The sequence below is a fragment of the Tamandua tetradactyla genome, chromosome 24 (genome assembly GCF_023851605.1).
Source record: "Tamandua tetradactyla isolate mTamTet1 chromosome 24, mTamTet1.pri, whole genome shotgun sequence".
NCBI lineage: Eukaryota > Metazoa > Chordata > Mammalia > Pilosa > Myrmecophagidae > Tamandua > Tamandua tetradactyla.
Window position 1 is genome coordinate 1,465,146 of NC_135350.1, and position 15,153 is coordinate 1,480,298.

General features: G+C 38.4%; 1 protein-coding gene and 1 long non-coding RNA gene across 3 annotated transcripts in view; one reads left to right on the forward strand and one right to left on the reverse strand.

Moving 5' to 3' along the window:
- Positions 1-15,153, reverse strand: part of LOC143667991 (uncharacterized) — a 172,573-nt gene that overhangs the window by 118,754 nt on the left and 38,666 nt on the right. The window lies entirely within an intron of this gene.
- FABP2 (fatty acid binding protein 2) lies at positions 2,019-5,562 on the forward strand. Its single transcript, XM_077142427.1, has 4 exons — positions 2,019-2,148; positions 3,146-3,318; positions 4,774-4,881; positions 5,260-5,562. Exons 1-4 carry the CDS (start codon positions 2,082-2,084, stop codon positions 5,308-5,310), a joined length of 399 nt encoding a protein of 132 aa, XP_076998542.1. The 5' UTR covers positions 2,019-2,081; the 3' UTR covers positions 5,311-5,562.

Below are 15,153 nucleotides of genomic sequence, written 5' to 3' on the forward strand. Positions count from 1 at the left end.
AAGTTGATTAATCTGACCAACATCGTGCCTGGTAATTGGCATTGTAGCTAGTATTGAAGTCCAAGTCTTCTTGTTTCTAAAGCACATACTCTTCACTATATCACATTTCTATTTGAGTGACAAGATACACCTATTTTTGTAATCTAAAGTAAAAGATCAGATCCATCATGCATGGCTTTCTGAATCCAAGAATCACCATAAGCAGTGGAATATCTAGTCCTTATGTTTAGAGTAACCATGATGTTTTCAACTTTTTCCCAAGTTGAAAGTATGCACAACAGTGCTTTCCAAATGATGAGGTTTTCATTGTCTTTAGCAAAAGACAGAAAAACAAACACAACATGGTGAATTTTTCTATAAAGCTAAAGGTATCAACATAAAGGATTTCTCTTCATTTTAAAAGTACAATGTTCGTGTTTGCATGTGTTCTGATGCCTTTTGCTTTTTTAATGAAATAATGGAGCTAGTAGAAGAATGTGCTTTCGTGGGAAAATAAAATGTGGGCAACTCTGTCCCTTGTGACTTGCCCTGGCCAAACTGCCTCTGCAAGGATGTTACATGCCCCACCCCTCTGCTCTCCTTCCAGCACAGGGTGCAAAAGCCTGGAACCCTACCATCAAAGTAGGACCAACTCTGGTGCAATTCACGCTCCAGAACTACCCCCAAGTTCAGGCTGAGAGTGACTCCAGCTGAGCCCACCTCCTTGCCTGGCCTCCCTCCTACCTTGTCCTGCTTTCTTCGCTTCCTCACAAGTTCACCCCAAGAGCACTTCTTCCAACTCATATGACCCTGAATCCCCATCTCAATCTCTGCTTATACAATATCCAAATTAAGCCTTAAAAAAAAAAAAAGTGGGCAACTTCACTGGATGAGTGCTGTCCAATGGATACAATTAAAAAAAAAAAAACTTGTTTCTATTCCCAAGCTCAAGTTCAAACTTGTGAGATCTATGAAAGGGATCTTGGGCAGTTCCCCTACTTCTCTGTTGACCCTTAGTAGTAAAAGATTCTCTGATTACATTCAGTCAAATGTATAGTCTCTTTTTAGTAATTTAAGATATTCAGGCTAGCTAATAATCACAACTGCACTTTATACAAACTAAGTTTTTCCAACCCCAGTTCAGGCCTGCTCCAGGCCAGAAGTCTACAGTGGAGCAAAGGAGAGATGTTGTCACTGCCTTCTCTTTTTAACTTTTCCAATCATCCTTCATATCTCGGCCCCACAGACATGTTGAGCTTTGGCTTCTCACCTTTCCAGGTTTGGGGATGAGAGGGAGTGAGAGTAAAACAAAGGGATGGTTTAAATTAATGGCACTGGTGACAGCTGGCTTTCCTTTACACTGTACAGAGCAGATATTTAAAGCTGATTTTTTCTCTTAGGTGAGCCTTCATGTTATCCAGCCACATTTCTACCTCTTGAAATTTTTTTCAGTGGCCTCTCACCATTCAAGACCCCAAACTAAAATCTAATGAGTTCCCGGTGCTTGCTCATGCAGGAAAAAAAAAAATCTAATGAGTACTTGCAGGGCGTCAAACACTGTGCTGGGTGCAGAATATTTGTCCAAACTCCTAGACAATCCTAAGCACAATGCAAAAAAGACATATCAGAAAATAAATATGCAGTCTCAGTGATCATATTGACTTTAATTTTTCAGCCCTAAATCTTAACTTACAAGATAATTGCTATTGTAAAAAAGGCATAGTTCATTAACAGCCTCATTTCCCAGATGTGATTTGATATATGCTCTAAATTATATAACCTCTGACGTAGTGGGCACTTTGAACTTGTAAGCAGAAACACTTTCTTCGGAAAGCACACATTCTAGTTCATGAAATAAATGTGCCCACAAACTATAATTTAAGACATAAATGTGCATGCTGTTAGATTTTGATTTGGTTGAATTTCAGAAGAGGCGCAAAGACATTTAGGGAAAGAGCAGCAGGAATGGGCTGGCATTAGACTTTCGAACTTTAAACCTCCACATCACTGTATGAAATTGCTTCTGAGATAAGAAATAGAATAAATGTCCTAAGCACAGATGGGCCTTTCTGCTTGCCTGGAGGCTGCCTTAACTGACGATCATGACGTTCAATGGCTCTTGGAAGGTAGACCGCAGTGAGAACTATGACAAGTTCATGGAGAAGATGGGTAAGGGCTTCAGTATTTAGAGACTAGTTCTTTGACTTTTCATTGGCATTTTTCTTTCCATTTCATTCCAAACCTCTGGGCTTAGAGAATGGCCTCTGTGTACTGAGTGTGTAATGACAACTTCCAGAATTTAAAGGATTGACTTCTAGGGGGTGGAAAACCAAAAGCCATGTAATAAACCAGTGGAAACGAATGTTGGCAAAATTCACAGTTCTGAATGAATGAGACTCAAACAATTTTCTCTTTTCCCCTGGCTTACAGAATTTTGGGAATAATCTCATGACGGTATTGACTGTCTTCAGGGATTTTAATTTAACTGATTTAAAAAATCTATATTGATATTCTGGCAGCTCATAAACTGCATAAAGTGAGCGAACAAGTTTGTGCCATTTCCAAATCAAAAATCTGCATCAGTTATATCCCATTGTTCAGGGATTCCAAGTCCAAACATATGGCATTTATAGCTTCTTCCAATAATGAATTTGATTGTAAAATTTGCTAATTTTCCCACTTTTGCGTTAATCAGTAATGCCACAAAAAACAAAGAGAATTATCAAGAGAGCAAAAGGACATGAAATAAAAGAAATACCGCCCATGCAGAATATATCTGTGTGTCTTTATAAATGCAAGAATGTGTTTTTTTAATCCTTCATTTAACACTTCTGGAATTTGGCTTATTTAACACTGAAACAAAGGGTTTGATAATCTTACTAAAATTTAAGTTGAAATTACTTAACTCTAAGATTCTGTAATTCACGGCTATATTTAATTTTTCTTAAGTTTTAGGAAAATAGCTCAATTCAGTTCTTTTGATCTGATTGACCTCGACTTTTTCTACAAGAGTGACCTGAATTCTCTCGTGCAAAGGCAATGCCATCACATCTTCTCACTCACTATCAAAGTTTTTAAAATATCTTTTAAGAAAAAGGAACTTGGAAAAATAAACATGATGTATGGCACTTTCACTTTATTTTCCCCAACCTCTTTCCCTTCCCAGGTGTTAATGTGGTGAAAAGAAAGCTTGCAGCTCATGACAATTTGAAACTCATAATTACACAAGAAGGAAATAAATTCACCATCAAAGAATCAAGCACTTTTCGGAGTATTGACGTTGTGTTTGAGCTTGGTGTCAATTTTACCTATAACCTTGCCGATGGAACTGAAATCAGCGTAAGAAAGTTTTTATAAGCAATTCATTTTCTACACAGTGCTAAAACAGATGGTTTGATGGAACAGCTGGGCGTAGAAAACTAAAGAAATCTAAAGCTCTGTATTTCCAACTTTACATATCTGATAGCAACAAAAATTTTTACAGTTAACTAAATGGATGACCAGGCAGGAATTATTTCTAAAAAAATTATTTGTAAATGGAGTCATTTCAGCTTCAAAAAATAGTTAGAAATTATATCGGTTTCAAATCTTTTTGTCCTTCCATATGCATTGAGAGATCTCAAAAATGGTTAAATTATGCCATAATGAATCAAGCTTTTGCTTGGCCATTTATTTTAATGCTCTTTAGAAAAAAATAGAGAGAAACAATGAAAATCCCCAAAAGTGGATGAAATCAAATACTCACTTTAGTTGTACATAGCACAGATGAAGAGGGCTAAAGCAGCTATTTACTGGGAAGCCAAAAGTAGTGCATATGCTCTATGCATATGCATATGCTCCCTTCTCATGAGTTGGTCGTTTATTTGCTTTGGAAATGCACACATCATGACCATTCACCTTATAATTACCAGTTATTCCAGTGTAATTCAGGCCTCTAAATTACCTGCAGACTCCCAAAGCAAGTTGAAACTTAAGTAGTCTTTGTAAATAATTCTGATATTTTAATTACATTGCATTTAACTACCTTTCCTCATTAAAAACACTCCAAGTATCTGAATTCTTGTTTCCTTGACACCTAAAATTGTTGAGTTAGAGGTGTGAGCATGCAACTTAAACATAATAGGCATTTACTAGGCTATTGAAATAATAAAATAAATGAATTAATTAGCAAATAAGTGAGTGATCAAATGGACAAGTATAAGGCTATATTGGGCATTGGGGATGAAATTTTTAATGTTCAAAATATGAAATTTTAGGGAGTTATCATTTTCAATTGATTTGGCTGCTACCTCTTTAGTCTCAGAATTTATTTATAGCTAAATTATGTAGATGTGCAATGACAATTCACTGTCAAGTATTAAATCATTATGGTCATATTTTAATTACTACCACAATCAACATAGATTAAAACAAGCACAGGGTTGTTAGCCTCTCCATGAAACTAATTTAAACTGTGACTAAATTTTAGACACTGTTCTTAACATAAAAGAATTATAAAAGAGGAAAGAGACATCCCACCCACCTACCTTATAATTCAGCATATGGAAATTACCAAGGGAGAGAAGCCTAATGGTGACCAGTGTACGACCTAGAGCCAAGATCCTGTGTTCAGTCCTGGCTCTGTGATTTGGGGTGAATCACTGTGCCTCAGGTTCACCAGCCGTAAAATGGACATAATACATTTATTTCGTGGGGTTGTCAAGATTATAAACAAAGAATGAATCTATGGCACTTTTTGCCTGATATGTAAGACCCTTAAACATGCTAGCTCTTGCTCCTATGATTTGTATGCAGGGGGCTTGGGACCTAGATGGAGATAAACTTGTTGGAAAATTCAAACGGACAGACAATGGAAATGAGCTGAATACGGTCCGAGAAATTATAGGTGGCGAACTAGTTCAGGTAAGTGGTGAGAAGTTTATATCTATTTTCCAAAAAGAAAAATAATTATTATGATTATAATTTTATTTGATGTTGCTGAATTATATCTTTGGTACATAGATTATTACTCCTTTTCTCTTAAATTTTATTAATTAAAAGATACAGATATTTTCTGATGCCAAGTTACTGAAGAGAAGTTAACAGATACATCAAATATATCAATACCTCTTTTTAACTGAAAATGTAAATGATTACAAACCCAAATTTTTTTATAACTTTTATCTACATACAATGGTATTATCAAGCAAAAGAAAAACTACCAGAAATACTAATTTTTTTCCCTAATTTAGTCTTATATCTTAATGTCTAAGTTCCTCTGTATTTGTTAACAACTTTCAGACGTATGTATATGAAGGAGTAGAAGCCAAGAGGATCTTTAAAAAGGAGTAAGCATTTTTCTTGAAGAACACCCCAGAACACAAACTGGATGGAAGAACTGTGTTTTCTCCCCATCAAGTATAAGGTTACTGATGGATTAGTACTTTAATAAACATCGGCCAATGGCTTATATTTCCAGTCTTGCCAAAGCACAAGAAGTTAAGCAAACTAGGACTGAACTTGTTTAACATTCTTTAAGATTTACATTTTATTGGCATCCTAAAAGAATTTGTGATATTTGAAAACAAAATAAATATAGTTCCCACATTACTTCATAAGTTGCCTCTGTTCTTTTTTTCCACTGGTGGTAAACTGAAAACCTGGGCTGCATGGGGATCTTCAAAATATGGCATTGGCTGTTAATAATTTCCTTGTTAGCATCTATTACTATAAAAGTAATTTACAGTTTAACCAGAGGACCTATAGATACAGAAAAGCAATGCAAAATAAATATTTCCGTAACCCCAATCCAGAGATGAACACTGTTCTGATTTGGATAAATATCCTCCCAGTCCTCTTCTCTGGGTATAGATATATATATTTCCCCATATCTACCATTTTGAATAATATGATCAGAAACAAGTGATGCGCTGAGTGAAATAATTGTATACATTTGCCCACAATGTTAGCCATTCCCAGAACTGGCTGAAAATCAGGATCATCTTAGGAACTTAAAAAGGTTTGGCATAAAAAAATTTTTTTGCGTTCTTAATGTCCACTGTTAACTACTAAATCAGAATCTCTGAAAAAAGAATGAGAGATTTTAGAAAATTCCCAGGTGATTCTGATACAGCCTGCCCATCAACCAGTCTTTGAGAACAACTGGGCTTTCAGGCACCAAAAATATCCCTTTTAATTTTTTTTAATGATTCCTAGAAAGACTCTCATTAAATGGTGATGATGGTGGGGTTGGTAATCATGAGGATTGTGACAACAAATATAATTTATTGAATGCCAACTTTGCTGGGCCAGGCAAGATATGAGGGTCCTTAGCACATCATCTCTAAACCTCATAAAGACCTAAGAGATGTGTATTATTATCTCCACTTTACCGTGACTGAACCGGCTGAAAGAGTTCTTTACACACTTGAAGGAGTTTTCATTTCTCTGGGATCAAAGTCTTTAGATGAAGCCTGTTCTCTTTCTTAGAAAGTGACCCACCTTTCCCATTTTCCTGGCTGAAAGGCAAATGGGAAAACATGCCACTTTGCAATGTTTGTGTCAGGTAGAGAAGTGAAAGGAAGATAGACACGATGACCTGGACCAGGAAGCTATCAGTTCTTCTCTAAAACTCAACCCAGATGGTCTTCACAGAAGACATGAGGAGTCCCTGAGAAATCTGACTCCTGCTCCTAGGGTTCCTGTGTCTAGTGTTCCATGGGGTAATGTGAATGGATCCCTTTATTTTGCCCCACAAGACCTTCTATCTTGAATTCATTAGGGTTTGTCTTTGTTGGAAGGATTTCCATGGTCAGTAGAGACAAAGTGCTTGGGATACAGACCAAGGAAGGAGAGGGCATGGCTGCCATGTGGAAAGATAGCCCATGAACTGCCAGGCTATGATTAAATGGGAACAGAATGGCTGTCGTATAAGATCAGGCCAACAAATGACACTTTTGCATTTCAAGTTCAAGATCACCCCCACCAAGAAGTCTTTCTGGACTCCATTATCATTTCTCTAAAGCATTCTTACTTCCTCTCAGCATACACCTGCCAGCGTTTTCCACTGTAGAACAACAGCCTTGATCATCCTAAAATCTGTTTCATATTCTTAGAGACTTCGTTATTTAACAAGTAATATTTTGGAGCAGAATTATTTTCCTAAAAGCCTTTGTAGAAAGCAATTTGCATAGGATCCCCAGGGTCCAAACTGGGAAGAGAGGTAGCCAGGAAGCATTTCAGGGAGTAGAGAAATACATTGAGAGGTTTGACACATTTGTAGAAGATCAATTGCAGGTAATCAAGAGATAACTGGATTTGTGAATCTCCTTCGTGACAACTGCATTGTCTTCCCCATCAGGAAGTTGCCAAGGGTGGGGAAGGGCACACCCAACACCTGGGCCCAGGCAGTGACTCCTGGGCAGGGTCCCAGGGAGCATCAGTGCTCAGTACAGACGTACTGCCTGTTGTGCTTCAGACAAGAGGAATGGTGGCTACTTCCAGCAGTGGCAGCACCTACAGCACATCCTCCAGCAGATTGTCCCCCAGAGGTATGGACCCTAACCTGGCTCCTGTTGGAGAACTTCAGCATCGAGAAAACCGTCAACATATGAGCAATAGCCAGGCTTTTACCCTGCTTTTCCCTCTGTGCCTATCTCTCTTCCATTTCAGTTCTCACCAGGAAAACCACAGGTTTCTCTCTTGAACAAGACACCCTCGATGGTTTTAAGCAGGGCTGTTCAGTTGAATGCTCTGAGACAGTGGAAATGTTCCATGTGTGGGCTGTCCAGTATGGTAGCCACGAACTACACATGGCTTTTGAGCACAAGACATGTAGCTGGTGCAGCCCAGGGACTGTTTTATTTTTATTGTATTCCTTTTTTCTTTTTCCTTATTAGAGAAGTTGTGGGTTTACAGAATAATCATGCATACAGTACAGGATTCCTAAATACCACCCTATTATTAACACCTTGCATTGGTGTGGAACATATGTTACAATAGATGAAAGCACCTTTTTATAATTGTTCTGTTAACTGTAGTCCATGGCTTAACTTAGAGCTGGTTCACTGTGTACTGTAGTTCCATGGAACTTTTAAAAAAATTTTATTCCGTTGCATAAATAAGCCTAACCTAACATTTCCCCTTTTAACCACATTCAGATACACACTTCGGTGCTGTTAATTACATTCACAATGTTGTGCTACCACCACCACCACCACCATCCATTAATAAAACAGTTTCATCATTCCAAATAGGAGCAGCTGGATTCTAAGTCTTAACCTCCCATTCCCTGTCCTCACCCCATCCTCTGGTAAGCTATACTATCGATTCTGACTCTATGAGTTTGCTTATTCTAATTATTTCCAGAGGGGCACCAAGAGCTCTTCCATGGCTCCGTAACACTGAGTTTTCTTGGCCTGCCCAGCAAATCCAGCCCTTCCACTCACTGTCCCCCACAGTCGTGAGGAAGCATGCAGAGCATCTTTAAGTCTTCTCCACCATGGTCGTTGTCCAAGGTGGAATGAAACCATGGCCACCCTTACAGCTGGGCCCTGAACGATCCAAATTGCTCATCAAAAGCCATGGTCAGTTGTTGGCCATGCACACCCCTTCTTGGGGAAGAGGATTTCCAGGTCGCTTTCTGTCACCAGCGAGATAGGCAGAGGCTGGACCCCAAGGTGGTCTGCCTTGAGAGTGGGTGATGGGTATCAGCAGCCACCATGCAGAGAGAGCAGTTTACTGCTTTTTACCATAAGTTAACAGCATCTTCCTCCTCCTCTTTCTTGGATGCTGTACAATTTTCTTTTGACCTTTAGGGTTTCAAAATCATTGCTTCAGGTAATTCCTGCCTGTTTAATAGTTATTCTGGTGACGAACTGAGTGCTGGAGCTTCCTACTCCACCATCTCTCTACAATTCTCTAATTGTTTTAAAAATAAAAGCATAAGGTGGATGGTTAATCTCTCTAAGCCGAAATCTGCAAGTGAAACCATTGCTCTCTCCCCTATATGGAACATGACATCCAGGGGTGAAAGTCTCCCTGGCGACGTGGGAGAAGACTCCCAGGGATGAGCTTGGCCCTGGCACTGTGGAATCAACAATTCCATCCTGACCAAAAGAGGGAAAAGAAGTGTAACTAATAAATTATCAGTGGTAGAGAGAGTTCAAATAGAGTCGAGAGGCTACTCTGGAGGTTGCTGTTATGCAAGCCTCAGGTAGACCTTGCTACGTGTCATAACCTGCCAACCCCTAACCAGGACTTTTCCAGTCAATCCTAAAGAACACCTAGCACAATTTATAAGATTTCACAAAGGTTCCAGGCACTAGAGTATCTTTCCAGGAACCTACAACCTCCAGATGGGTTCCTGGTCCAGGTAAGCCCTGATACCTAGTCCAGCCTCTCCAGAACATCAGACAGTTCCATCTCCCTACCCCATATTAGTGACAGACCCTTCCAATATCAAAAATTTAGAATTGCCATAGCCCAAACAATCCCAATGAGAGGTATGGAAAGATCAAACGTGATGGTGGAATTATATATAGAAGATAGGACTTAACAAATGAATATGAATGCCGAATCATTAAATTGATATCTTCTTTAGTCTCCGGTATTTTAGAGCAGCTAGAAGTATAAAACTAAAATTGTGAAATTGCAACCCCTGTCAAAGTCTGAAATATATTCTACAACTAAATGTGGTGCATTGCTTGGAAATTTATAGCTTTTTTGTATAGATGTTATTTTTCACACACACACACACATACATACACACAAAGTCAATTATGATGATAATTTTAAAATAAGCCAACAAATAATAAAAGCATAAGAATATACACTGCCAACTTGCCAGGGCCCAAAAAGTTGCCTTTTATTCATATTCTTACATGAACTACTACTTTATGTGCTTCAGCAATTGCATTTTTTGAGGGTCAGTTTTAGGGGATAAAGCGGGAGGTCATTCTTTAGGCATTTGCCACTTTTATTTTGACTCCTTATTCAAGTTAATGTGGACGACAACTAACTTTTATATAGTTTCTACCAGTGTGCCAGGCATTATTCCAAGCAGTATATACATTTAACAGATACATTACAATGTGAGAAGAAAAATGTTTGAACACGTGAAAAAGAATAGATTAGAGAATATGCAACTTTTGCAAAAGCAAAAGCAAACTTAAATCCATTGCTCATTACATAACTTCATAAAGGTCTTCAAATAGGAACTAGTAATTCTTTAGATTTTCATATGCTTTTTTGTGTCATAAAGTTTTAAGGTACTTTTACCTCTCTAATTCTACTTGTCGACATATTTCTGTGAAAGAAGAAAAAAGCAGGCATTACTAATCATTTTAGAAAGTGGAGAAACTGAAGTGCAAAGTAGCTTATTAGCTTAGCTAATGTTGGACAGAGTCTATGATAAAGACAGGAATTAAATGTAGGTCTTGACTTTGAGTCTAGAACACTATGATCTACGCTCTTTACTCAGTGTATTATAAACAAAAATATCTCACAGAAAAAAAATGTCCTTCAATTCCTTAGTGGCACCCAAGAATAGCACTGCAAATGAGTCAGGTCAGACTGAACATAATGGTGATGAAGTGGTCAGGCACTCATCTATTTCTGGCCTCATCACAGCCTCACTGTTTTCACAATTTATATCCTTCCTAGAATTATATTTTCCACTATTAATTCACATTGGAGAGAAGTCTATTATGGGCTAAGTGACTGCTATTTCCACAACCCCTTTTTCAGGAAACTGACCTTGCCATTAGATCACTTGGATTGACCAGGAAAGGCTGCCTGACTGAAGAGCAGTAAATCTCCTACCAGTCGATTAGTTTATGAGCTTTGTGTAGAAAATCACATCTTACCGAACCGAGGTAAATCTCCTTTTAGGGAGTTTAAATTTGACATAGAAAGAGTTAGTAGTTTCTAGGAAGGAATCATGTTTAAAAGAGGACAAAGAGTGCAGGTAGTAAGTAGAAGCATGGCGGCACAAAACTGTGAGCAAGCAAAAACCACAGGGTAGCAGTAAAGAGAGTCAATTAGCTTACAAGTGGCTGGAGTAGTAGAAGCTGAAATATTTACAGATGAAATATGATGTCTTGGATTTTCTGCAATTAATCTATGATTGGGAAGGAAGCGGGTAGGGGTGCAGATGGAGTAAAATTAGTCACACGTGGACAACTGTTATAACTATTGAAAAGTGCCTGGTGTATGATAAATTCATGTGTGTACCAACTAGGAATATCGGAGTTATACTTTTCTCCCTCCTTTTGTACCTTTGTAGGTGTTTGAAATTTTCCATTTTGAAAGTCTAATTACACACACACACACATGCACACACACACACACACACACTCATCACTCCAGAATTCAAACACTTCCTGTCACTTCCACTGCTATCATCTTGGTCTGAGCCATCTTTATCTTTCCCCAAGATTACTGTAATAACCCTCTAAAGAGCCTCCCAGACATTTTTCCCCTAGTCTTTTATTTTTTAACATAGCTGCCAAAAAGATTCTTCAAAAATCTAAGTCAGATCATGTCATTCTCCACAAAATACCGCAATGTCTCCCCCATTGCATTCAGAGAGAAAGTCAGCGTCTACCCAATGGCTTACAAGGCCCCATCCGATCCCACCCCCCATTACTTATCTGACAAACTGTCCTGCTTTTCATGGGCTTTCTGAAAGGAGAATGTTTCAAGCAGAGGAAACACCCTGGAGCATAGGCCCTAACACAGGAATGATCAGGCTTGGTATATTTAAAGTCGATGAATACCTTGAGAAAAGTCTTCAAGATCATCTGGGGCCACTCAAAAACAAGACCAATGTTATGGAAATATGTACTGACTCCACCTTACTAGAACTCAGGAATGATGTGATGAAAACAGAATGGGCTTTGGAATCATGCAGACTAGCCTAAACTCTTCCACCCTTTCTACTAAGTAAAATGCAAATTTTGAGCCTCAATTTTTCTCTCTTGGAAAATACTAATGATTTTCTGAGGCTGCTGTCATTAAAGGTATTATATATAAATCATCTAACATGGTGTCTGGCATACAGCTGGCACTAAACAAATGTAAGTAACATACGTATGTGCTTTCTCTTATAGAGAAAATGGGGCAAAGTACGTCTTGAGTAGATGGGAAACTTGTTTTGCAAAATACCCCTCATTGAGTCCATCTGGTAAAAGTAGAGTCTTGGTCTGGTAGATGAGAATTCTTAGTTGCAGACTAGTCTATGACTTATAGCTGGGGACTTGGGTGAGTCATTTCCTCTTTGTGGAACTTAGTTCAATTATGTTTAAAATGAGGGGATTAGGCTAGATCATCTTTAAATTCCCTTACAGTGCCAAGATTCTGCCAAGTCCGAATAGTGATTCTCCCTTTCCGTCTCAGCAGCCCCTTTGGCATGTGTCACAGGGAAGAGGGCATTGGGGTAACAGAGGATGGGGTATTTTTTACGTTCCTAAGCATGGCTAGAATCAAAGGTGTGCAGCCTATGTAGTTGCACAGAGCCCCACACTCAGAATGGCGCTGTGCTTGGTTTAATGCTCGACGGTTACTGTCTTAAATATCTCAATAATTTTTTAACAAGGAGCTCTGCATTTTCATTTTATGCTGGGCCCTGCAAGTTATGTATTTGGACCTGTTCCTGAGAGATGACTAGAAATGATGATAACAGGTATTCCCCAGTGAGCAACTAGAGAGACTGGCAGCAAAACATCTCTGGGCACCTCAAGAGAGGTGAATGAGTGGGTAAGACAACTGTCTGGGGTAGAATGGAAGCGGGCGTCGGGGTCTGCGGGGATTGGGTAGAAGATGCATGACCTCATCCCAGCACCTGAGGTCTTGCGATCCACTACTCTTCCCAGGGAGTAAGAGGTTAGCAACTTCTGCTGTAGCCAAGGGAACGATGACCTGAAGAAACATCTGGGCTTAATCAACCAGATCCTAGAACAAAGTCATCTCCCGAAGGTCCCACCATGGGTCTAGAAGAGCTAAATGCCCACTACCACATCATGGACCCAGTTTCCTCTGAGGTTTTCCACTTTCTCCTCAGCACCTGAAACTTTACCCCTTATAACTGTAAACAGTCCCATTTAAGATATGAGAGAATTAAAAGTGCAGTTCTGAAGAAATATTACCCTGATTGCCTCCAGAGAGAACTACTTAACAAATTGTAGGGGTTATCTGTTCAAAACCTCAAGGTTGATTATTCCTCTAAGGGTGGCCAAGGTGCTATTTTTGGCGCTGCTCTCAGCAGAGCAGCAAAAAAAGTGTGTCTATTTGTCAAATACATATGAAGATAAAAGCTGAGCTTCTCCAATAGAGACTTGAAGCATCGTTCCTACATCTATCTCTTCTGTTCCATGTTGGCCCTTGCCTAATCCCTGAGGAGCCACAGAGCCCCATTAAATTTCGTTTGAAAGGCACCATTCTAAATTTTTATAATCCCTTGATATTTATACATCTAGTGCCTGTGTTCTGATAATAATTTTGACCCAGACTATCTCTTGCTTACTTTTTAACATTTGTTTTCAAACAACTTTCCTCCCCACTTCTAATTAATACATGTTTATTAAGAAAAGGTGGAAAATCTGGAATAACACAAAAAAGAAAATTACCTATGATCACAAATTCCAGATGTAATTGCTAAGTGTTGACACTTCTCACAATTATGAAATAAGTCTAATTCTGGTCAGTATTTTATATATAACAGTTATGATTTTGACATCCATTCATTTAAAATTGTTATTCTGATTCAAGCTTGTGTTAATATTGTCAAGCCTAGACCTTGGGAGTCTACTATTTCATGAGAAAAGATATTGCATGTATTGGCTGACTTTTCAATCTCCACCTCAATGACTGACCCTCCAACACCCTTCAAGAAAACAAGTGACAGGTTAATTGCTCAGTTGATTAGCATAATGAGAGTTCAAAGCTGTGTGTTTGATCTCTTTGTCTTGCCAGTTAACTTCACTCTAGTGAAGTTCTTTTTAAAAAGCAGAAGAATCTCTTCTTTATTTTGAAATAAAATCTTACATGAAATCCTGAAATACAATCTTATATGAAACCCTGAAATAAAGAAAAACAAAACCAAGCTTTTATGGCTGAAATCTGTCTGTACATGTGTGAGTATGTAGTATGAAAAGGGTGGGTGGTTTTTTCACAGCCCATCCTGCTTAGCCTTACAAACACCCAAACAATTAGGCAGAACCTCAGGGCTCGAGGATGGAGTATTTGAAAACCCCATTGCTCTATCAGATGTGCTCAGTAAGTACATCTAGTGATTTGGATGGCTATTGCATGTTTGTCTCCGGTGGTGGTCACACAGTAGATATTCAAAGTGTACTTATTGAAATGAAAGATGAAAAATCCACACAAGAGGGCAACTTGATGTGCATTTATCCATTACTAGTACTTGAAAAAAACTCACAAAGTATCCCAACTTAGAGCATTAGATCAGTAGTAATATTATCTTTGTGTTATCATGTACTATATAATAAAAGAGACAATTCAGCAAGTGTCTTTTTCATCAGGATGGCATTAGTAGTTGCAGAATATAACAAAATGTAGTTGAATAAATATTTGGTTTCTTCCATGTTTAAGGCACTATTTGAGGGACTGTGGAGACAGCAAAGATAAAGAAAATACAGCCCTCCCCCATACCTAACACTCTAATCAGGAAGACAATTTACATTAAACTACCTTATGAAGTAAGTACCTTAATCATGCTAGGGGTTACCTGATGTTATTAAATCTGTGCATGGTGTTATCACTCAGTTTTGGGAAATTATCTGCCATTTATACCTCCATTCTTGCTTTTTCTACATTCTTGATCTCACCTCTAATCCAGACTTTAACTACACTTGTTATAAGCGATTTGACGGTGTTCCATGTTTCCTATGCTCTGTTCTGTTCTTGCCAACTTTTTTCTATGTTTGCATATTTTTGTATATATACAATATGTATGTATACGTATATTGTATATTTTTCTACTGACCTAATCTTGTCTTGTCTCCAACATCTGAATCATCTGTCAGTCTCCTTCTAATATACTGTATCTCTTAATTACTGCTTACATTTTTTCTGCCTTCTCATATGACTTGCAGTTTTTTGTATGTCAACCATTATATAGAAAATAACTATAGAGCCTGAAGTTGATGGTACTTTTCTCCAGAGAAGGCTCGTCCT